General features: G+C 37.6%; 1 protein-coding gene and 1 non-coding gene across 3 annotated transcripts in view; both read left to right on the forward strand.

Moving 5' to 3' along the window:
- Nucleotides 1–24,271, forward strand: part of TXK (TXK tyrosine kinase) — a 68,083-nt gene that overhangs the window by 14,546 nt on the left and 29,266 nt on the right. Inside the window, exons 2-6 of one of the 2 annotated variants that reach the window (XM_033214743.1) lie at nucleotides 5,253–5,307; nucleotides 6,361–6,463; nucleotides 7,155–7,360; nucleotides 9,070–9,135; nucleotides 14,783–14,837. In XM_033214743.1, the coding sequence (XP_033070634.1) occupies nucleotides 5,253–5,307; nucleotides 6,361–6,463; nucleotides 7,155–7,360; nucleotides 9,070–9,135; nucleotides 14,783–14,837 (485 nt within the window). Of the gene's footprint in view, nucleotides 1–4,572; nucleotides 5,308–6,360; nucleotides 6,464–7,154; nucleotides 7,361–9,069; nucleotides 9,136–14,782; nucleotides 14,838–24,271 lie in introns of those variants that run through there. The other variant, XR_004438029.1, reaches the window with a different exon arrangement.
- Nucleotides 13,537–13,644, forward strand: LOC117086427. Its single transcript, XR_004438340.1, has one exon. It is a non-coding gene; the product is annotated as a U6 spliceosomal RNA (small nuclear RNA).

Below are 24,271 nucleotides of genomic sequence, written 5' to 3' on the forward strand. Positions count from 1 at the left end.
AAACACCAAAGAATATGATGTAGTGCAGATTCTTGGGAATTAGTAATTTATTTTATTTTTGTCTCCAGAAGTAAGTCTTTGGGTGGACCATGGAAAATGAGTGATTTCTGGGTGCAGGAAAAGGAAGAGAGAAATGGAAGAAAAGGAAGAGAGAAATCAGAGGGGAGCAATGAAACAGCAGTGGGTGCAAAGATGAGTCCTTGCCTGGGCTTGGACTTGAACTGTATGTCCAGGGTAGAGAAGAGAGATTTCCCATTAGACCATCAGTGTGTCAATGGCTCAACAACTGAGCGGGTGATGTCCAAATCAGAGAAAGATAAGTCACAGATGTATGAATGTAGGTTTGGAAGATCAACTTCTTTGATAGGAAAGGAACTAGTATGTATTGATAATGTGTAGGAATTAAATTTTGCAGCCAGCCTCCAAAATGGCTCAGTGTTCCCCACCTTTTAATAATCATTCCTCTCCATCCTAAACTCTATCTTGGAAACAAAAATCTGTAAGGTTAGTTCAACGTCCTCCTAAGCCCTCTGGTTCTGATTGGATTACACCTACTGGGAACCCTGGAATGAAGTTGTAGTGAGGTTGTTGTGTCCCTAAGCATCAGATCATTCATCTCCTCAAAGTGATCTCTGCTCTACTTTACTCTGTCTCCCCATCCTGGTCCTTTTGAACCTAGGGATGGTGACAGTTCCACTACTGCTGGACCTGGGTTCCTGTATATCTTTTGTGGTTTTCACTCCTTTGTGATTAATCCCTTTATAAATAACCCTTTCAAAGTTAATCTAAATATGTCATGTTTTCTCTTGTATCAGAAGTAGCTCTAGGAAGCAGATTCAGAGTTGGGTCTGGGGTTTATTTGGTCATATATTTAGAGGTCCAGAGATACCCTCTGCTGGAGAAATAACTCAGTTATCAATTAATCCAATTTTCATTGGTACTGCTTGGGATAAAGGGCAAAGAGAGGGCAAGATGCTGGCTTTATGGCGTTTCAGGAAAGCCCCAATAAGAAAATTGCAGCACAAACCCTTAGGAATATTTTCCATCTAAAAAACAGCTCCTGACTTGCTACTGGTAAAGACTAAATGCTTAATCATGGATCATCAAATATTTATGTGATCCAAGCTGCTTATCATGAGCTGTGTGTTATCTGATTCAATGGACTATGAAATTGGTCATGCATACTAGTTTTCTATCCTAATACAGAAGTGGCATATGTGAAAATGGGCCCTAGTAGATCCAGAAGCTTCAAGAAAGCTTCATAAGCATGCAACATCTATTCACATTGTACTTGCTCTTTCTGCTTCTACTTCAACTCACACCAGTGGCCTCTTGGGTAGTTCTCCAACAGCTTATGGGAGAAAAATTTCTGGCTTGATTTACAGGAAGATCTGTGTCATAAATGTACACCAACAGGAAACAGCCATTGTACTACAGCCTCATTCAGAGGTAGCCTGATAGATAGTGTTGGAATAAAGTCCTCCCAGAACTTCAGGAAACACGTAAGTTTATTCACTTCATTAGGAAAAGAGATAGTCTGAGACATTGATCTACCTTGATTCACGGGCAATGGTAAAAACAAATTGGTCTGCCAATGCGAACTTGGAAGGAACAAAATTGGAAGACAGGTGACAAGGAGATCTTGGGGAAAGGGATGTGGTCGAATTTCTTAGAACGGGGACAGAATAGGAAGATATAACCAGAGACTGACAAGATGACCCATGTTGTGGAGGGAGTTAGCTTTTTCTTAGTCTCACTGGTGCTTGTTCAGTGGCCCCCGAATACCTTACCAAAGCAGCTGACTTGATAGAACAGAAGAACGGCCTTTTAAAGGCTCAATTACAATCACATCTGGAAGACAACATCTTGCAAAGTTCAGGTAGGGTCCTGTAGGATGCAATAAATGTCTTAAAGCATCATATGCTTTTGCTTTTCCATAGCCGGGATACATTATATGCTTTTGTTTTTCCATAGCCAGGATACATGAGTCTGGAAACAAAGCGGTGGAGATTGGAGCAGCCTCTCTCACCATTTCATCTAGTAGCCCACCAGAGTATTGTTGTTTACTTTCCCTGTGACTTTGGTTTTTGTAGGTTTGGAGATTCCATTGCCAAGAGAAGAATTCTTTTATTAAGGAATATTGAAAGTTGAACTGCCCTCTGGCCACTATGGGATTCCTTGTACTACTGAATTTATAGGCTCTGAAGGGGGTCAGAGTAGCTGGGGTGATTATCCTGATTTATAGAGGAAAATTAGGTTGGTGCTTCACAATTATGGCAAAGAGAACTTTGTTTAAAAATTAGGGAATGTATTCGCTTCATTTCTTAATATTCTTAATAGTCCTGGTCAATGGAAAACTGTAGCAACCCCACAAAGAACAGACTAAACAAAAACCCAAATCCTACAGGAATCCACTTTCAGATGGGCCGAGTGCAGTGACTCATACCTGTAATCCCAGCACTTTGGGAGGCCAAGATGGGCAGATCACTTGAGGTCAGGAGTCCAAGACCAGTCTGCACAACATGGTGAAATCCTGTCTCTACTAAAAACTATAAAAAATTGGCTGGGTGTGGTGGCACACGTCTGTAATCCCAGCTAGTTGGGAGGCTGAGTCAGGAGAATCACTTGAACCTGGGAGGTAGAGGAGGTTACAGTGAGCCAAGAGAGCACCACTGCACTCCAACCTGGCCGACAGTGAGACTCTGTCTAAAAAAATAAAAGAAAGAAAAGATGGATGCTGAGGGGTGTGCTGTGCTGGATGTTTCTTGCCTGCCCCTCTCCCTGCTGGTCCACTCTCTGCCTTTCACCAGCCTGCTCTTAGCTCCTGTGTGATTTACATATAACCATCTGGCTTCCTTCTGGGTTAGGCCAATGGAGAGCCCAGCAAGGAGGGAGGGAGGAGACTGGAGTAAGAATATTAATCCTCCTGATTTTCTTGCTATGAAGTCTCCTTGGGCCATCTGTGTCCTTGGATGGATGATACGTGCTCTTTTCCAGGTGGCTTGGGCCACAGACACCCCCGCCTTCTAGGTTCTGGTAACCTTCCCTTCCCTCCTCACTTGGTTAGGTGTGGTGATGGCACAGCTCTGGATTCCTGCACTATCCTTGTAGTTTTACTACGCTCTACCTACATCTCTATACTTCCTTTTATAAATAAATCCTTCTCAACATATCCCAGTTTGTGTGCCTTCTGATTCTTGTTGGGATCCTGACTGATAATACTTCCCTTTATGTTCCAGGGACTTTAAAAGATGTTATCTAATTGGTTCTTCACCACAATCCTATTACAATCAGTCTTCTTGATTACCCTCTTACCATATACGTGGTATTGGTCTAGGTGTTTTACATGAATCAATTTAATTAGTCCTCACCATTGGCTTACATGTTAGCCATCCTATTATTCCCATTTTACAGATGAGGAAACTGAGACACAGAACATTTACTAGTTTACTCAAAGTCACAAAGTTAGACATTTATCTCTGCCTTCTAGGGCTTTTCAAAGGGAGTACATACTATTTACCTCAGTTTTACAGTTAGGAAAACTAAGACTTAGATAAGTAAAGAGACTTATCCAAGATGTAGTCAGCCAGGTGACTAGGGCTAAACCCTAGGTCTGTCCCCCCTCAAAGTGAATGCTCACCTCTAAGGTACTCTGCTGCCTCCAGAATATTTTCAGATATCAATATGAGTATGAACTGATGGGGAAATGTAAGTTCTATGAAAATAAAATATCCTTTTGAAATTCAAAATTTATTTATGGTCTTTTATTATTATTATTATTATTTTAAGACAGAGTCTCACTCTGTCACCCAGGCTGGAGTGCAGTGGTGCAATCTCAGCTCACTGCAGCCTCCGTCTCCCAGGCTCAAGGGATCCTCCCACCTTGGCCTCCTGACTGTTGGGGACTACAGGCATGCATCACCATGCCTGGCTAATTTTTTAAAAAAGCTTTTTGGGGTAGACATGGCGTTCCACCATGTTGCCCAGGCTGATCTCAAACTTCTTGGGCTCAAGCAATCTTCCTGGTTCAGCCTCCCAAGGTGCTGGGATTAGAGGCATGAGCCACCACCCTTGGCTTATTTATGGACTTTAAAAATGAAAATCATCTCACTTAAATCAAATAATGACGAAATTTGACAACAAAAGTCTAGGCATAACCTAGACTTATTAGCTAGTTCTTTCTTCAAATATTCAGTTTATCTTTAAACTTATTATTAAAACATATGTTTTATGGAATACTATGCAGCCATAAAAAAAAAATGAGTTCATGTCCTTTGCAGGGACAGGGATGAAACTGGAAGCCATCATTCTCAGCAAACTAACACAGGAACAGAAAGCCCAACACTGCATATTCTCACTCATAAGTTGGAGTTGAACAATGAGAACGTATGGACAACAGGGAGGGGAACATCACACACCGGGGCCTGTTGAGGGGTTGGGAGGCAAGGGGAGGGAGAGCATTAGGACAAATACCTAATGCGTGCGGGGCTGAAAACCTAGATGATGGGTTGACAGGTGTAGCAAACCACCATGGTATATATATACCTATGTAACAAACCTGCTTGTTCTGCACATGTATCCCAGAACTGAAAGTAAAATAAAAAATAAATAAAAAAGAAATACCAATACCTAGATTCATCCCCAGATAGTCTAATTTTTTTTTGGTCTGGGGTATGCAGGGTATTACCTGTGCACCAGAATATTTTAAAAGCTCCTCAGATAATTCTAACACGCTGCTAAGGTTTAGAACAATTTTTAATTGCAAGAAATAAATAAAAGAATCATCCCACTGAAATAACATCCCACTGAAATGTTGATGGAATTTTTAAAAAGAGCCTATGTGTTAAGCATTTTAATTTAAAAAAAATACGACAGACCTAATTCAAAATCCCTGCTAACAGATTTCCTAGGAGAGCATCACTTTTGGAATCCTATTCTCTTGTACATTTGTTAGTGAACATTAGCCCTGACAAAGGTAAAAGAGAATACACTGGTCATTTATCACTCACAGACTGAGGAAATGCGAAAACCAGGCCAGAGGAGAAGAGCCTGAGAAGGGAAACCACACTGGCCAAGGTGCCAGAAACTTATTTTTTGCTTTAGTGACAGTTATTTGTCTTCCACTAGTGAAGGAAGGCACGATCGAGACTTTCATATGCTTTATAGTAATTCGTATCACCCATCCCTTAGAGACTCCCTCAATATCATGTACTCATGGCTTTCTAACAGCTGAGAAATGACCTGCTTTTCAGATAACACCATCCAGTCGGTGTTCTGTTGCTGCTGTTGCTGTTCAGTGCAGAAGCGGTAAGTCTACTCCAAGGGCAATTTCTTGAAAATTAATTAATTCAGTTTCTTTAATACCTATGGAGTCACCATGTCTCTTTGCACCTGCTGTTCTCTCTACCTGGGAACCTTCTTCCATTTTCTCCCTGTTGAATTCAGGTCTAGGTCAAATGTCAGGTCATCTGGGATCCTTTCCTGATCCTTCAGACTTAGTTGTTCATCCCATTGTGTTCCCACCTTGTGTGGCATGGTTCTCCACTTAATTTTTATTTCATGTATGTTGTTTATAGGTCTGTGCTCCAATATGTAGTTTTTCCCTTTAAGGGCAAGAATCCTATCTTAGTTATCTGTCTCCCCAAAACTATCGGTGTATCTTATACTTCAGTGGCAGTAAATGACTCTGTAAGAAGTAAATCCAAGGCAGCACGTTAACAGAAAAAGCTAACATTTAACAGGAGCGTCCTGTATATCAGATACTATGCTAAAAGATTTATGTTTATTAATTCATACAGTTCTCAAAACCACCTACTTTTTTTTTTTTTTTTTTTTTTTTTTTTTTTTTTTTTTTACAATTCCCATTTTACCAATGAGGAAATTGAGGATTAGATAGGTTACATTGCTTACCCAAGGCCACATTATGAAATGGTGGAGCTGGGATTCAAACTTATGTTCCTAATAACTATACCGTGTCTATTTATAACAAAAAGACACCATCAAATGAGGTAATGAATATAAAATGACAAGCACTGAGCCAGATACAGAGTAAGTTTTTATTACCATGATTATAATTTTATGCCCCAAAGATGCACCAGACTCTGCTGGGAATGTGGCGTGCTTTTTCAATTTTATTTTATAACAGCTCTATGCTCTTAGCACCTCTAGTTCCTGGATAAGGAAACTTAAGTTCTTAAAACTAGTAATTTGCCCAGGGAGATGGAGTTAGGAAGTCTTCTAAATGAAAATGGAGTTGGAAAGAGACCTGGATGTTTCTACTATTTCTGTGAAAATCTAGTGGATGTATAGACACCTTTTGTACAAATAATTATTTGTAACATGATTGCTTTTCAATGTCAGACAAGTGAGAACACAGATAAGCCTGAGCCCAGATGAAGAGCTTCCAGAAAAACACACCCAGCGTCGCAGGCCATGGCTCAGTCAATTGTCAAATAAGAAGCAAGTGAGTATCATTTTGATAGGCAAGAGGGGAATGGAAAAGGTTATCTTTTTAGAGTCTTCATTCACGAGGTGCTGTTTGTTACCCAGAATCTAGTATCATGCTTGGCATAAAATAAGGGCTCAATAATTTGTGAAGGAATGTTCTAGAAGAAAGTAAAAGGAAAAAGAAAAGACTAGTTAAAATAGGCTACTTATATTTACAGGCAGAACTTGAAAATGGGCAATGAGTGGGAAAAAACATATTCTGGCTCCTGTCATTTTGAGGCTGAGATTAGTTTTCACTGCAGTGAGAAGCAGCATTCTTAGGAAGTATGGTAAACCCAAGCACGAGCTGCCGCCACACACAAAGAAAAAGGCCATTTTTCTTCTTTTAAGGAGAAAAAAATCCTTAAAACAAGGTAAAACTATTGAAGAAGAGTACATCATCTTTTGAGAATTTTGATATTAAAAAGTCCAGCGAAGTGCTGGCAAGAGAGCTTGTTATCTCAAAAGTGTACAAAATTATGAGTGTATTGCTGGATCCAAAAGGAGTTTTATGGTTAGTCCTTTTCTACATTTATCCCATCTTGGCTTCTGCCTTGGTGTAGCTGGATAAGAAAAGTGAGGCAGAAGGCAAATATGCTTTATCCCTATATTTTTTAGTACAAATTATTAAAATGATTGTAAAACAACTCATTTCTTGGTTTTCACAGTCCAACACGGGCTGTGTGCAGCCATCAAAACGAAAGCCACTGCCTCCCCTCCCACCCTCTGAGGTTGCTGAAGAGAAGATCCAAGTTAAGGCACTTTATGATTTTCTGCCCAGAGAACCCTGTAATTTAGCCTTAAGGAGAGCAGAAGAATACCTGATACTGGAGAAATACAATCCTCACTGGTGGAAGGCAAGAGACCGTTTGGGGTAAGACACTTACATAACTTAGTCCGTATCCAATTCCTCCAAAACAAAGAAGACTATTTAGTGACTCAGGCTTATAACTCTTTCCTCTGCATGAAATGGAATCTGTACCCTCTCCCCCAAGGTATGTGAGAGAATGAGACAACAATGATTTCAGGTAGTTTTCAGGCACAGTCTCAGAATCAGGTACACCTGGCTTCACATCCTGATGCTGCTGCTTACTATTGTGTGTCCCTGGGCAAGTCACTTACCCTGTCTGAGTTTTTGTTTCTTTATTTGTACAATGGAAATTCTGACAATGTAGGTTCTTATTCTAATTTGTGCTTTCATTTGGGAATTTGTCGGTTTTTTCCTGTTAAGCTCTAAGGTAAGAACAGAAATAGTATTTTATTCACTTTTATGTTTCTACAATGACAAGTTTTGAAAGCAAACATTGCAGTCGCTGCTGAAGTAGATTAGAAAGAGAAAAGATCCTGGGATGCAGATAGGTTTCATTGTGTCAGTTGCAACAGATGGTTAATGCCTGACTGGAGTCCTGAATTGAGAAGAATTCTGAGGAATATCTGGACTTCCTGAGAGAGAAAGCTGGCATTGATTTCTGATATTTGCCAAGATTTGGATATTTTAAGTATCCAAGTATTATAAGCATGTAATTACATACCTCTCCAACCACATTTTCTCAATGATGTGGCTCTCTTAACAGTTCTCAACATGTAATGGAGACTTTTCAGTGGAAAAAGAGACATTAGTAGGTTCAGGACTGTGTAATTAGCCACACCTGCGGGTATGCTAGTGGCATGCCTCAGACTTAAAAATGGAATTTTTAATTTCACAGTAAGTGAATAGAGTTTTTAAAAAATATAATATGCACATATTAATATCAAAATTGTACTTTGCCACTACCTGCAAACCCAAGTGTCTCCCCAAAAGTAAATACCGTTATCCATTTTCAGATTATTTTCAATGCACTTACATACACATATCAAAATATATGGTATTGTTTGTAGAATTCATTACCTAAATCTTATCATACTTTATGCATGATTCTGCAACTTACTCTTATTTCTCAATAATATGTCTTGGAGATCTTTTTGTAATTTCAAATGTTGGTTAAGGTATAGGAAAAGTGAAGCCTCTACCATGCTGATAGGTGTGTAAATTGGTATATCCTCCTTTGAGGACAATTTGTTGCATATCCTGAAAGATGCACATATCCTGTGACTTAGCGATTCCCCTCCTTGCTATCTATCTTTGAGAAATATTCTTACTTCTGTACAAGAAGGCATGTTCAAGGATTTCTTTACAGCATTGCTTCTACTAGGGAAGTGGTTAAACTAGAAAACCTATACTATGGAATACTCCTCAGCAATTGAAAAGAATGAAGCTAATGTCTTTGTAATTGCTGTGTTTTTAACACAGTCACTATGATATCAGATGATCATTTAAGTGCCCCCTTTTCTCTCTGAAAAGATTATGGGGTCATAAAACCTCTTAAACTACTCATGTTACAAGTTGGGATCTTAATATATTTCTTGTACAGAGATTTTTGTTGAGTTTGAAATTTAAAAAACTTTCTTTTCTCCTTTTAGCAATTTAATCAGTAAAATGAATTTGATTTCCCCCTACATCCTTGAGGTTTTAAAAGGATTGTTGCCATGATAATGTCACAAACATGCCAAGCATTTTGATTTTTGCTTTTTCTTTTGTTGTAGGAATGAAGGCTTAATCCCAAGCAACTATGTGACTGAAAACAAAATAACGAATTTAGAAATATATGAGTAAGTCTTCTCCAAAATATAACCTATGATTAACCTATGAACATCAGAGACATTTTGGCAGCTTGTAAGTATAGATACTGTTTTGGGTCTGTAAAAGGAAAAGAAAGTAACACATTTGACAGCATTAATAATAAAGAGACGTTTGATCCTTATCATGGTCAATTCAGAAACTTCTTTTTCTTAAACTTATTTTTGTTCTGTTTTGTATAGCCACTTTTTCTGTTTTAACAGTGACAGTCTGAAACCAAACATTAATCTGGTACCTGTTTTACTATATATTTTAACTGGAAAATTTACTTTAGAAAATGACATTAAATTTTCAATGAGTGGTAAATGGACTTAACCATATAGATAAATGACTATATTTTGGCTCATGTTTTTATGTGTTTTAGAAATAGCTGAAGATAAGAACTAGGCTAATGCTGTAGTTTGGAAGAACCATTTGGCATGTTCACTAGAGTTCTGCCTGAAATCTATTTTTGTTACAATTACAGATTTGGAAGATGGAGGAAATCCTAGCAATCACTTTTTTAGCCCCTCATTTTGCAGATGAGAAGATTGATAGATTACAGGTAGAGAGCAGTAGAACTGAGACTAGTCATATGTTTTTTATAAATTTAGATTTTCAGTTTGAGCATCTCCCTCACCTCCATCTGTTTGGGCCCTTATCTTAAAATTAGCATATGCTTCCACCAGGTGGCAGTAGGTAATATATGCATTGAGGCATTAAGACAAGTGCTTCTCTGAGAACCAGGCAGCAAATACAATTGAATGAGAGAACCCCCTTGGTTGGTCTTGCTACTAATAAAGCCCACCTAGAGGCCTAACTCAGTACATCTCTCCTAAAACAAATTCAAATTCGAAAGCTTTGGTGAATAATGTAGACTTTATTGGAGGAGAGAAGGAGATGACTTCAGGACAGATGACTCATCTACATTACTGTATGAGATTTCTCCGGTAGCTATTTCTGTTCTCTCTCCAGTCACTCTCCTCAGCTCCATCACAGGGTCTCTTCTCTCTTTTCCCACCTTCACTGGGCCTCATGTCTCTATTGGAGCCATTTAGCCCTTCCCGAGATTCTAATCTCCAGTAAATCAAAGTCCTCAGGTGACTGAACTCACCTTCCTTAGAAAACAGTTCCAAAGTGCTCACTTCAGCAGAACATATACTAAAATTGTTCTGAGAATGATACAGAGAAGATTAGCATGGCAATTTTTAAAAGTTGAAAAAAAAAAAAAAAAAGGCTAGGCATGGTGGCTCACACCTGTAACCCTAGCACTTTGGGAGACTGAGGTGGGAGAATTGCTGGAGCTCAGGAGTTCAAGACTGTCCTGGGCAACATAGTGAGACACTATCTCTATTAAAAAAAAAAAAAAAAAGAAAAGAAAAGAAAAGAAAAAAAAAAAAAACAGTTCCACAGCTATCTACTCAAGAGCGTGTCCTCATGAGGTCTCACTGCTATCCCGAGTTGAAGATGACCAACAAAAACAGGCCTCTTGCAAGGCCGGGTCAGAGGAGATTTTGTGTGTATTTACAGATATATGAAAATCTCTTGCTCAGAAAAATTAGAAAAATGAGACTTTTTTCATATAATTTGGATTTTACAGGTGATTAAAGGAGACATTTGTGAAGGTAGCTAACACAGTGCCTGGTGGTTAGTGAATGGACACTCACTACCTAGGAATGTTACTTTCCAGCCTTTCGTTATTCATGCATTTGCTCAGTTATTACCCTGTTTAGACAAGGCCTAGACTCTGGCTATAACAACCTGTTTATACTGTGGATGTTGGAGCATCTGAATTATACTACTCTGGGGTTACAACTGCTACCTCATTTCCTTGGGCCTTGATTTATATATGAGTTTTTTTAAAAAAAATCATCCTTTTTAAAATGACTCCAATTATGAGAAAACTAATTTTTCATTTTATTGCCATTTTTAAAAACAGCTTTATTAAGATGCAGATAAAATCATTATCATTATTGATCGCTGAAATTTATTGATGACTTACTATGTCCCAAGCACTGTTCTAATGACTGTACAAAAGTTACTGCCCTAGGTTTAAGTACTAGAGCATGTGTATATAAATGGGAGCAACCTGGGTCCAAATCCTGGCATCAGCATTGACTGACAGCATTGACAGCTGTGGTTCAGGGCAGAGTTACATAATGTCTCTAAACCTCTGAATGATCTGAAAAGCAGAGACAATAATACCTATTCTATCTATTACCTAATAAGTATTCAACACATTCTAGTGATTATTATTATTTCATGAACTATGACACTAACAGGAAAAACATTTACAGTTTGGTCCACCTGGCCTATTATTACAGGCATTCAGCACTCCTTTGTTACTTCAGTCCTCAAATCACCTTATTTGTTCCATCTGTATTTATTGTACACTTATGATATACCAGATATAACAACATGAAATATGCAGAGTTATGGAACTTACAGTTTCTTGGGAAAAAAATAGACATTAAACAACCCTAAGTCCACAAATAAATGTACAATTTTATTTATTTATTTGTTTTTGAGACAGAGTCTCGCTCTGTCACCCAGGCTGGAGTGCAATGGCGTGATCTTGGCTCACTCAAGCTCGCCTCCTGGGTTCATGCCATTCTCCTGCCTCAGCCTCCTGAGTAGCTGGGACTACAGGCGCCCTCCACCACGCCCGGCTAATTTTTTTTTTTTTTTTTAAGTAGAGACGGGGTTTCACCCTGTTAGCCAGGATGGTCTCGATCTCCTAACCTCGTGATTCGCCCACCTCGACCTCCCAGAGTGCTGGGATTACAGGCGTGAGCCACCGTGCCCAGCCCATAAATGTACGATTTTAAATAGTAGTGTTATGACACACTGGAGCCTGGGGCTGGGGGTGGGGTGAGGGCGGCAAGGGGAGGGAGAACATCAGGAAGGATAGCTAATGGATGCTGGGCTTAATACCTAGGTGATGAGTTGATCTGTGCAGCAAACCACTGTGGCACACATTTACCTATGTAACAAAATTGAATATCCTGCACATGTACCCCAGAACTTAAAATAAAAGTTGAAGAAAAAAAAAAAAAACTGTAGTGTTTTGAAGGAACAGTATTGGACACCGTGGAAGAAAACAGGGCAGGGGATGTAATTTAGATGGAGGATGTTGGGTTGTGTCTGAAGAAGTGACTTGAGGTCTAAAGGTGGTAGCAGGTAGTGTGTGTTGAGGGAGGGTGGGTATAGTAGAAGGAATGCTGCGTCAATGTGGAGTTCTGATATTTCAGGGGAACCTTTGTGCATAGAAAGATTTATGGCTACTTTGGCTTTAAATGAATATCCGAATTTTCAACATTACAACATAAAAACCTAGTTTTCAGAAAGTCCTCAAATTCGACTTATAAAATTTGATATACTATATATAAATCTAAAAAAGTAAGAACAATCAGCTTAATTCAAACTCAACATACTAGATATCCTTAAACAATCAGTCCGATTTATAAGCTCAGTTAATTAAATTTTTGGAAACTTTTAATTTGCATTAATAAACTGAATAAATTCAGTTTTCTTTCAAAGTACTTCACATGCCTGACAGGGCAAATTTACAATTGTAAAAAGCCCTGTGCAAGTCTTTAAATGATCCTGGAAATCTAATAAACTAAACTTATAAATGTGAGAAATCAAGTTCCTTTAACTGTATAAATATAATTTTAAAAACGAGTCAAATTATCTTCAACTTCAAATAACCAGTTTAAAATTAATTATGCCCTTTAAATCAGAGGCAAAAATCTAATATGCCAGATTCTCCTAAAATAGTAGATATTTTAAATACCAAACATGTTGATTATTCCTGAACTTCACAGAAGCATGAGTTTCATTCATCTCATTATCTCTACACGGAATCCTTAATCTTCTCACAGTTAGAAAGTCACTTACTAAGGGAAGCAGATTCACCTTCTCAGATCTAATGGAGTTTCTAGATCAAAAATTCAAGAACACAATACTGTTTACTTATTGATCAGAAATCTAAGATTGGGACATGGGACCAGAGGTATTCACATAACATACAGAATGTTTCTACTCACCTGTAGCTGGACGTGCCGGATTAAAACAAAATGTAAATAGGATTCCTGTCCCTAACTCTTTCATGCACATCATTTGGTCTTAGTTGTAATCAGTGTTGTCTAGGTATAAGAGTTACAGTTTTACTTACATATTTTTCTTTAAAACCTCTTCTAAGTTTTATAATCTGATTTAAATAGATGAAGTTCTGAAATACTGGGCTCTTGCATCCTCTAAGTTCCATTCGTTCAATCTCTTTCCTGCCTGATAGAATTCGGAATTATTTTAAAGGATCTTGAATTTGTCACATACTTCTATCTGGCAATATTAGATTAAGTTTAAAATCTTCTTAAAAATCTTGTTTTTGAGTGCTTGCTTCGGCAGCACATATACTAAAAATTGGAACAATACAAAGAAGATTAGCATGTTCCCTGTGCAAGGATGACATGCAAATTCGTGAAGCATTAAATTTTTTTTAAAGTCTTGTTTTGAAGTGAAAGCCTTTCGGTTTTCCTTTCTCTCTCTTTTGTTCTACCATTTTTTCTTTCTCCTTCCTGTACAACATTTGCTTATTGACTAGGTATAACATATCAAACTGTACGTTTAGCTTACAATATTAGTTAATTATGTTCACTGTGTGTACTTCTGATATTCTAAAGTCATTTAATGACATGTTTCATGTAGAGAAAACAGCATGATTGAGGGCAGAAAAGGGGTTGGTGAATCTGGGGAAGGAAAGAATTCCAATGAGACTGAAGCTTAGTGAGTGACGGGAGACTCAGGAGAGAGATGGGGCGGGAGAGGGTGTCAGAGGCAAGTTCATGTATTGGTTGTTACATGTATTCTGTTTTATGATTTTTTAAAATTTTTATTTTGGATCTGGGGGTACATGTGCAAGTTTTTTCTTTTTCTTTTTTTTCTAACAACAATGTATTGTGTAATGGTGGGTATTGGGTTTCTGGTGTACTCATCACCCAAATAGTGAACCTTTTATCCAATAAGTCATTTTTCAACTCACCCCGCTTCAATCCTCCCTGCTTTGGGAGTCCCCAGTGTCCATTATTTCCATCTCTATGGCTATGTGTTCCCCCTGTTATCTCCCACTTGTAAGTGAGAACATCTACTAACTACTGACTATATATAACGTAATGCACTTAGGAGTGTCAGAAAAGTAAGAATGGGCTTTAATTTTTGGAAGGTGTAACAAAGCACCTATAAAAACGTGTAAGTAGGAAGTTTCTGAGAGGAAAAACAGAAATGAGTATTTTTTTAGTTTGCCAAAACTCAGTGTTTGTTCAAGATGATGAGGTCTTTGTCACATACCTTTCATGGAAATTTATAAGAAGTTAAATCATTCATAATGTATACTAAGTATACATTGGAAGTTGAATTGAGATATGATAGAATAAACTAGATATTGGCTTGGAAATAAAATTATATTAAACTTAATTAACACATAATGATATATTATTGTTTATCTGAATTTAAAAAAAACACTCAACTTTCTAAGATCAGATCTGAAGTAAGTTCTTAAAAATGAAGGAAATGAAGCCCTGTTTTTTTCTTTAAAAAATTGAATATAAAATTTAAAAATCATTTTTATTGCTTTTACAGGTGGTACCATAGAAACATTACCAGAAATCAGGCAGAACGTCTATTGAGACAAGAGGTATTTGTGGACATTTTCAAAATTTCTGAGAAGTACTTATAAAGACTTTAACCAACTAAAAAAGCATATTATTTCTTGTCTTTTCTAGTTCTAAAATATCATTACATCCCAACTATATATTTTATGTGAAGCTGTAAATCAGATATATTTGTATTAGATCATGTTTTCCAACAACTTTCATTATAATTTCAGAAATATGTTTCTCCTGAAAGGATTTCAGCTCTAACATATGGAGACTCCTGCACTCACTCCAAGGTGCATTCTGCCAAGCCAATGGAGTCTCTCTCTCTCTCTCTCTCTCTCCCTCTCTCTCTCTCTATATATATATATATATATTTTTTTTTTTTTTTTGAGACATGGTCTTGCTGTGTCACCCAGGCTGAGGTATAGTGACTCGATAACAGCTGACTGAAGTCTTGACCTCCTGGGCTTCAAGCTGTCCTCCCACCTCAGTCTTCTGAGTAGCTAGAACTACAGGTGTGCCACCATGCCTGGCTAGTTTCTTAGTACTTTTTATAGAGATGGGGTTTTGCCATGCTGCCCAACTGGTCTTGAACTACTGAGCTCAAATGATCAGTCCGGCTTGGCCTCCCAAAGTGCTGAGATTACAGGTGTGAACCACCACACCCAGTCTGGAGTCCTGTATTTGAGTTGCTCATTATAATCTTTGCATCAAAGGCAGTCAAGTATAAACTCGATCCTCAGGAACTTAGGTTAGACTCATTAAAAACACAAACAAAGAAAAATACATGCTGCTGCAGTGTCTTTGTTCTTTGGAAACAAAGGAAAGAGTAGAATAGCCAAAATATCAAACTCATATCAAAACTGCTCATTTAGGTCAAACCAAAACAAAGCTGCCTATAGTTTAAATTTCCAACTGTCAGTAAACATTAACTGTGGGTGAAAGTAGAGTCAAAACTAGAAACTAGGTAAGAGTATGTGTGTCATTTTGCTCTGCTGTTGGATATTGAGGAAATCTAGAAATGCGAATGAGAAAGAATCAGTTCTGTAACTCAAAACTCAATGCCAGTAATGGCTCAGGGTACAGTGAAGATCCACTTCATAGCAGGGGCTATAGGCAGAGAATGAGGGACACAGGCCCATCTCAGGTGACCGTGGGTGCAGGTTGGACAGGCCTCGCTTGCTTGGAGGAAACTGAGTGTGGCAGAAAATATGCTATCTTCTTGGTATGGTCACAGCAAATGGCCTTTTGTAAGATGACATTAATAGGTCCAACATGGAGAAATAAAATGTTATGACAGGTGGGCAGAATGAGAGAAGGAAAGTCCCAGAAGAGGTCTGCAGTTAGCACACTGGTCACAGGTAATATGGCCCAAATCACTGGGCTGTGGAGATTCAGTATAAGAGCTTCTGCATCTGAAAAGAAGCCAGACAAGGCAAGGGTCTCATCTCTTTTCAGAGACTTAAATAGGGAATTATACGCACAGGCCCACAACCCAGACATGGCAAATATTAAAATTTGGCCATGACATTTTAAAAATAAATAAAACATTACAGATAAAGTTGAAGCCCACCCCCTTCATCTTTTTGGTCCTCTCTCATTCCCTAGAGGCAATCACAGTAGAAGGGTATGTTCCTGTTTTCTCCATGTGTTTAAATTTTGATCATATATGCATGCACATAAACAATCTATAATGTTGTTTTATGTATTCTACCATTTGATAGAAAGGAGATCATATGTATGTTGATTTTTTAGTTAAACATTATGTTTTCAAAGTTTATCGATATGGGTACAATAGATCAAATACATTCCTTTAACTGCATATTAGCGTATTTCATGATATTACTATATAAAATTGTATTCAATGTGGATAAACATTCAAAATGTTTTTGATTTGTTACTGTTACAAACAGTGCTGCAATGAATTTTCTTATAAATGTAATTCTGTACACAGGGCGAGATGGAATTATGTGGTCACAGGGTATGTGCAGATTTAACATTATTAGATATTTTCAAAACATGATTCAAAATGGTTATGCTAATTTATGCTTTTGTGGTGAATGAGATAAATTGGTTCCCAACATTCTTGCCAGCAGGTGGCAAGTAGTTTCACAGTTATTTTTAATTCATTGGGTGAGAAATTGTATACCTTTTCATTTTCTTGATTACCAGTGCAACTGAGTTACTTTTGAAGTGTCTGTAGACCAGTTGAGCTTACTCTTCTGTGACATGCCTGTCAACATTTTTTGTCCACTTTTCTATAGTGCTTGCCTTTTGAACTTGTAAGTCTGTATTTAAAAAATACAGCCGGGGGCGGCGGCTAAAGACTGTAATCCCAGCACTTTGGGAGTCCACGGCAGGTGGATCATTTGAGGTCAGGAGTTCGAGACCAGCCTGGCCAACATGGCAAAACCCCATCTCTACTGAAAATACAAAAATTAGCCAGGCATGGTGGCGGGCGCCTCTAATCCCAGCTACTCAGGAGGCAGAGGCAGGAGAATCGCTTGAACCTGGGAGGTGGAGATTGCAGTGAGCCAAGATTATGCCACTCCACTCCAGCCTGGGTGACAGAGTGAGACTCCATCTCAAAAAAAAATAAAAAATAAAAAAAAAAATAAAAAAAAAATATTTTGAATACCAATCTTTTTTGTCAGCTATATGTTGTAAATATATTCTTCTGGTTTCTGGCTTTTAGGAAAACTTTATACTGTTTTCTTTTCTTGCATAGAATTTAAAAAGGTTAATATGGTCACATTTCTCAAATTTTCCTTTATTTTCTATGCTTCTTTTCTTCTTAGTATAAGAAACTTTTCTTCCTCTTGAAGTAATTAATGGATTTCTATCCTCTTTTAAATGTATTAAGGATTTACTTTCCACATCTGGGTCTTTATCAGAAATGAGTGTGTATGTGTGTATAAAGCATGGGATATTTAAAATATACATATTTTTTTCTATCTTAAAAATGTTTTTCGATCGAGACCATCCTGGCTAACACAGTGAAACTCCGTCTCTACTAAAAATACAAAAAAACTAGCCGGGTGAGGTGGCGGGCGCCTGTAGTCCCAGCTACTCGGGAGGCTGAGGCAGGAGAATGGCGTAAACCCGGGAGGCGGAGCTTGCAGTGAGCTGAGATCCGGCCACTGCACTCCAGTCCGGGCGACAGAGCGAGACTCCGCCTCAAAAAAAAAAAAAAAAGTTTTTCTAATTTATGTATTTTCTAATTTTTATATTTATTTATTTATTTATTTATTTTTGAGACGGAGTCTCACTCGTTGCCCAGGCTGGAGTGCAGTGGCGCGATCTCGGCTCACTGCACGCTCCGCCTCCGTGTTCAGGCCATTCTCCCGCCTCAGCCTCCCGAGTAGCTGGGACCGCAGGCCCTCACCACCACGCCAGGCTAATTTTTTGTTTATTTATAGAGACGGGGTTTCACTGTGTTAACTAGGATGGTCTCCATCTCCTGACCTCATGATCCTCCCGCCTCGGCCTCCCAAAGTGCTGGGATTACAGGCGTGAGCCACCACACCTGGCCTTCTAATTTTTATTTTAAAAATACATCTGGCCCTCCTACTTGTCACAAGGCATTTAAAATACATATTCTGGTTTGGGTGTCCTTGTATTTTATTCAGCATTTATCCTGTTATGTTCAAAAGGGAGCCTGGCTTATAATTTTCTGTTCTCTTTGGTTTTAGTATAAAGGTTACATTAATATCATAAAATGAGTTAAGGGGTGGGGCTTTGGCTGTCTTTCCTATCTCGGGAATAGTTTATATTGGATGGTTAGCTACTATAACTGTCCTGTAACATAGTCCAGATATGCTGCTTTTACAAGCAGGTGGATACGTGATTACTGATTGAATTTCCTTTTCTTTTTGAAATATTTGGTAATTTATATTTACCTAGAGAATTGCCTATTTTAAATTTATTTTCAAATTTACTGCACAAACAATTCATAGCAATATCCTATAATTTTTATTTATTTCATATTTCAATAGTCAGTATGTTCACGTGGTTCAAAATCGAAAGATTTTGGAAAGTTTTCTTTCATCTTGTCTGCAAGCCACCAATTTCCCTCCCCACAGAAAAACTAGTATTAGTTTATTTTGTGTCCTTTCCAAGATATTTAACACATACACAAGGAAGTTCAAATATATTTTCTTGTGTTGCTACTTTTACACAAATGATAGCATACTATATACATTTATATATATATTATTTTTTCACATAAGGATATATATTTAGAATCTTTCCACATCAGTACACAAAACGTGTCCTCCTTCATTTTATACCTGCATAGTACTCCTTAGTTTGAGTGTATCACAATTTTTAAAACCAATTCTTCCGTATGAAAATTAGATAGTGTACATTCTTTTGCTGTTGAAACAATGCTACCATCCATAACCTATACACATATCTTTTCCCATTTATATGGGTTTGTAGGATAAACCCTCAAACGTGCAAATTCTGGGTAAATAAAATACACATTTCTAATTTTAACAGGTATTGAAATGTCCTCAGTAGGATTTGTATCAATTTATATGTCTACCAGAAAACAGCGAGTCTGTTTTCCCATAGCCTTTTCAGCCGACACTTTATAGAAAACGTCTGGATCAGGCCGGGCGCGGTGGCGCAAGCCTGTAATCCCAGCACTTTGGGAGGCCGAGACGGGCGGATCACGAGGTCAGGAGATCGAGACCATCCTGGCTAACATGGTGAAACCCCGTCTCTACTAAAAATACAAAAAAACTAGCCGGGCGAGGTGGCGGGCGCCTGTAGTCCCAGCTACTCGGGAGGCTGAGGCAGGAGAATGGCGTAAACCCGGGAGGCAGAGCTTGCAGTGAGCTGAGATCCGGCCACTGCACTCCAGCCTGGGCGACAGAGCGAGACTCCGCCTCAAAAAAAAAAAAAAAAAAAAAAGAAAACGTCTGGATCTTTGCTCTCTGACACCTGATCTCAGTGTGGATTTAATTTGCATTTCTCATATTCTGGGAATGCTAAGCATTTTTATATACTAAATTTTATATGTCTGTATTTTCTTTTCTGTGAACTCTTTGTTCATATCCTTTGCATTGTTTTCTATTGGGTTTTTGAGGTTTTTCTCAGAATTTGTAGGACCTATGTAGCTATATTAAGGAAATTAGCCCTTTGTGACATGTGGCGTTATTTTCTGCAGTTTTTCTATTGTCTTATGGTCTTTTGGCCTGGAGAGTATTTGAATTTTATATGTATTGCCTTTCCCATCCCCAGGTTGTTAAAAAATATTCTCATGTTTCTTGATCGCTTTAGTGGTTTTATTTTACGCATTTGTATCTTTGATCCATTTGTAACTTTTCCTAATGTAAGGAGTAAGATATGGATCTGACTTTATTTTCTTCTGGATAGTTACCAAACATCCACTTTTGTGCACTGATTTGAGATGCCACTGTCATAATAAACAAAATCCCTATTTTGGACTATATCTGGGCTTTCTACTTGGTTTTATTGATCAGCCCTCACAGAGGACTACCACACTGTTTTAAGTACTGAGGCTGTCTCTAGTGTGGCTAGCCTCCCTCGTTATTCTTTCCCAGAAATATTCTGGGTGTATTAGTATATATTTTTGTCCATATAAACTTCAGAATCATCTTGTGGTTGCATTAAATGTACAGATTAAATTGGGAAAAAATTTTCAGGCATTACAAATCAATGAGGTTTGGGGACCCTTTTGTTCTAGAAGCCATATATTGATATTCATATAGAAAAAAATTAAAATTAGATTCATACCTCTTGGAAAAATAACCATAGGTATATTAAACACCTAAAGAGAAAAGCAGACATTTTTGTATTCTTCAGGAGCATTTTAGAGTTTTCTTCATGCAACTTTTGCATATTTATTTTTAAGTTTATCTTAAAGTATTTCATCTTTTGTGTTGGTGTCATAAATGAGTATATCTTGTTTTTACTTATGAAGCTTTTTATTTCTGTGAATTAATTTTGTAACTGATAATTTTGGTAAATTCTAATGTTTTATGTAGTAGGTTTTCACTTGATTCTCTTGGGTTTTCAGTATACAATCAGCAGCCGACAGTGATGATTTCAACTCCTTTTTTATAATTTTAATATAGTACTTTTAATGTTTGCCTCTCACTTAGTTGAATTGACTAGTGTCACCAGAACAGTATGACATGCCAGCGACGATAGTAGTGGGCATTATTTCTTTTTTCCCGTTTTTTTTTTTTTTTTTTGCTTGTTTGTTTTTTGACGGTCTTGCTCTGTTGCCCAAACTGGAAGGCAGTGGCACAATCTCGGCTCACTGCAGCCTCTGCCTCCCGGGTTCAAGCAATTCTCATGCCTCAGTCACCCAAGAAGCTGGGATTACAGTCATGTGGCACCACTTTGTATTTTCAGTAGAGGCAGGGTTTTGCTATGTTGGCCAGGTTGGTCTTGAGCTCCTGGCCTCAAGTGATCTGCCTGCCTCGGTCTCCCAAAGTGCTGGGATTACAGGCATGAGCCACTGCGTCCTGCCCTTTTTGAGATTTTATTTGGAATGATTTCCACATATAGCATGATGTTGGATTTGAGACTAAGTGCTATTGTGTTAAGGAAGTATACACACATTCCTATTTTATTGAGGATTTTAAAAAATTGATACTAGAAGTTGAAATTTGTCAAACGGCTCTTCAACATCTCTAGGGATGTTCATGTGGTTTTTCTCCTTAGGTCTGCTGTATGGGTTGGTTCAAAAGCAACTGCGGTTTTTGCCATTACTTTTAGTTACTTTTAATGGAAAAAAACCACAGTTACTTTTGCACAAACCTAATAATATGATAAATTATATTAATAAAATCCCAAATATGGAATTATTCTTACACTCGTCATGCAATTCTTCTTGGTCATGGTATATCATTCTTTTGTGCCACTGGATTTGTTTCTTAACATTTTATTTAGAAGTTTTAAATTGATAAGACTGGTCAGTAGTTTTCTCTTTTGTGCACAGTTCTGGCTGTGTTGTTGATTATTGATATTAAGCTCATTTTATACATACAAACGGAAAAGTTTTTCTTCTTTTCATGTCATGTGCTCTGGCATAGTTTCATCTCTATACCATTTTTTTTTTCTTTAAGGTTCAGTACATTGTAACGTGTGACTATAGTACTGCTTAAATGTGGTAGCTTTTGGCTGGGCTCAGTGGCTCACGCCTATAATCCCAGCACTTCGGAGGCTGAGGCAAGAGAATCGCTTGAACCCAGGAGGCAGAGGTTGCAGTGAGCCGAGATATGCCACTGCACTCCAGCCTGGCGACAGAGTGAGACTCCGTCTCAAAAAAAAAAAAAAAAAAGTCGTAGCTTTTTAAAAACCCTATCAATTTTTCTACTCAACAGGTCCATTAAGATTCCTAACTCTTCTGCATTCAATTTTGGTAAATTTTATGTCTTGCTAGTTTATTATACATTTCATTCGAGTTTCCAAATTTATTGTATAGAATCAAGTAAATTCCTTAATTTTTACTGGATTCTTGATAATTTTCTCCTTGTGACTTATTATTTTTGATGGGTTTTCACCATTATTTAGTGATTAGGTTAATTAGCAGTTGTCTATTATTTTTTCCTTAGCAGTCAGACTTTGAATTTACTAGTCATATTATATTCTTACTTTAATAATTTATTATTTTCTATTTTGTCTTTATTAATTTATTTCTTCTACTTGACTTGGACTTATTTTATAGTTTTTAATCCTAATTTCTTGAGTTAAATATGCTTATTTTTATTGCTATTGTTTATTGATATAAGTAATAAGACTATAAATTTATTTTTCTGAGTACTGCTTGAACTGCATAGCAGAGGTACTAACATGTGAAGTTTCCTTATTACTTTCTAGATATTTTTTGCTTTTATTTGAATTTCCTTGAGCTATGTGAAAGAGAATTTAAAAGCATAGGCATGCTGGCTCACGCCTGTAATCCCAGCATTTTGGGAGGCTGAGGCAGGTGGATCACTTGAGGTCAGGATTTTGAGACCAGCCTGGCCAACACGGCGAAACGTCATCTCTACTAAAAATACAAAAATTAGCTGGGCATGGTGGCATGTGCCTGTAATTCCAGCCACTGAGGAGGCTGAGGCAGGAGAACAGGAGAATGGCTTGAACCTGGGAGGCAGAGGTTGCAGTGAGCCGAGATCATGCCATTGCTCCCTAACCTGGGTGATGAAGTGAGACTCCATCTCAGAAAGAAAGAGAGAAAGAGAGAAAGAGAGAGAAAGAGAGAGAGAGAGAGAAGGAAAGGAAGGAAAGGAAGGAAGAAAATTGAAAAATCTACAGGTGATAGGAGCTTTTTTACTTTTGAGTTTGTTACTAATTTCTGGTTTTATTGCTTTGTAGTCAGGAAATCTTGCTTGTACTTTGTTTCTATGAAGCGATCACTACATATGCAACTTTATATGCATATTCTGTATACTTGTTTGTGTGTATTATATACATATACACAATACATTCAACTTGACTTTTTCATCTTTGTCTTTTACATCGTGTCCTCTGTGGTATGTAACAGAACCCTTGTCCACTGTAGGAATATAGTAAAAGCTAGATTTTATTATTTTGAATGGCTGCAAGAGATTCTTTGATTAAAACATTTTGGCCAGGGAATAAGGCTTGGTCAAACTGTTTTAATTGGTGAATATCTGGAATGAGAAGGAGAAGATTCTATTTAATGTAATACGTTTACCTTGAGGGTCAGACCATGCTATTTGAGTTCTGCAATTCTCAAGCACAATGTAAATAACACCAGCACTTTATAAGTGTAAGCTTCTATGGGTTTGACAAGATTCTGAGATGTATTTTCCCTATTCATAAGCATAAGTACACTCAGTAAAGCTAAATCATTTTACAATATCAAACAAATGAATCAAAACAATCCAACATTCAAGATTCTTTGAAAACAATTTACAGCTTTATTGGCATCTCCCAAAAAGTGTTAATAGGAATCTAATTTATAATATAACTTCAGGTTTATGATCATCTTCTTCCCTTTACCATTTCTTTTAATCTCTCCCATACCCGTACTACAACTAACATGGTTTCTTTTGCTTTTCTTTTCAGACTCCCCCAAATCTGTTCTTTCTCCCTCCTTGCCATGAACTCTGGTGTCCTTCCCCACTCCCTGCTGCCCCAGCTGTGTTCTTCCCTGCCACCCTGTTGCTCTTCTTCCAAAGTACAAAGTACAATCCAGTCAGTCTGTCCCAGTGTTCTTCCTATTCTACAGTGATTTTTAATCTATCATCCTGATCAATATAACAAAAATAAATAGTAGGGTACAAGGTTGTCAAATAGAGAATTTTTCTTAGAAAAATCAGTAACAATATTCTAAAATACATTATAAATGCATGTCCCAATTACAGTTTATTTTACAGGTGTGACTTCTAAATCTATAAGGGAGATAAGATTTTGTGTACTTGCAAAGACAATCTAATCCTTTATATTGAGAATATAGTAGGTTGCT

Source organism: Trachypithecus francoisi, unplaced genomic scaffold (assembly GCF_009764315.1).
Source record: "Trachypithecus francoisi isolate TF-2019V2 unplaced genomic scaffold, Tfra_2.0 Lachesis_group1, whole genome shotgun sequence".
In the NCBI taxonomy this organism is placed as follows: domain Eukaryota; kingdom Metazoa; phylum Chordata; class Mammalia; order Primates; family Cercopithecidae; genus Trachypithecus; species Trachypithecus francoisi.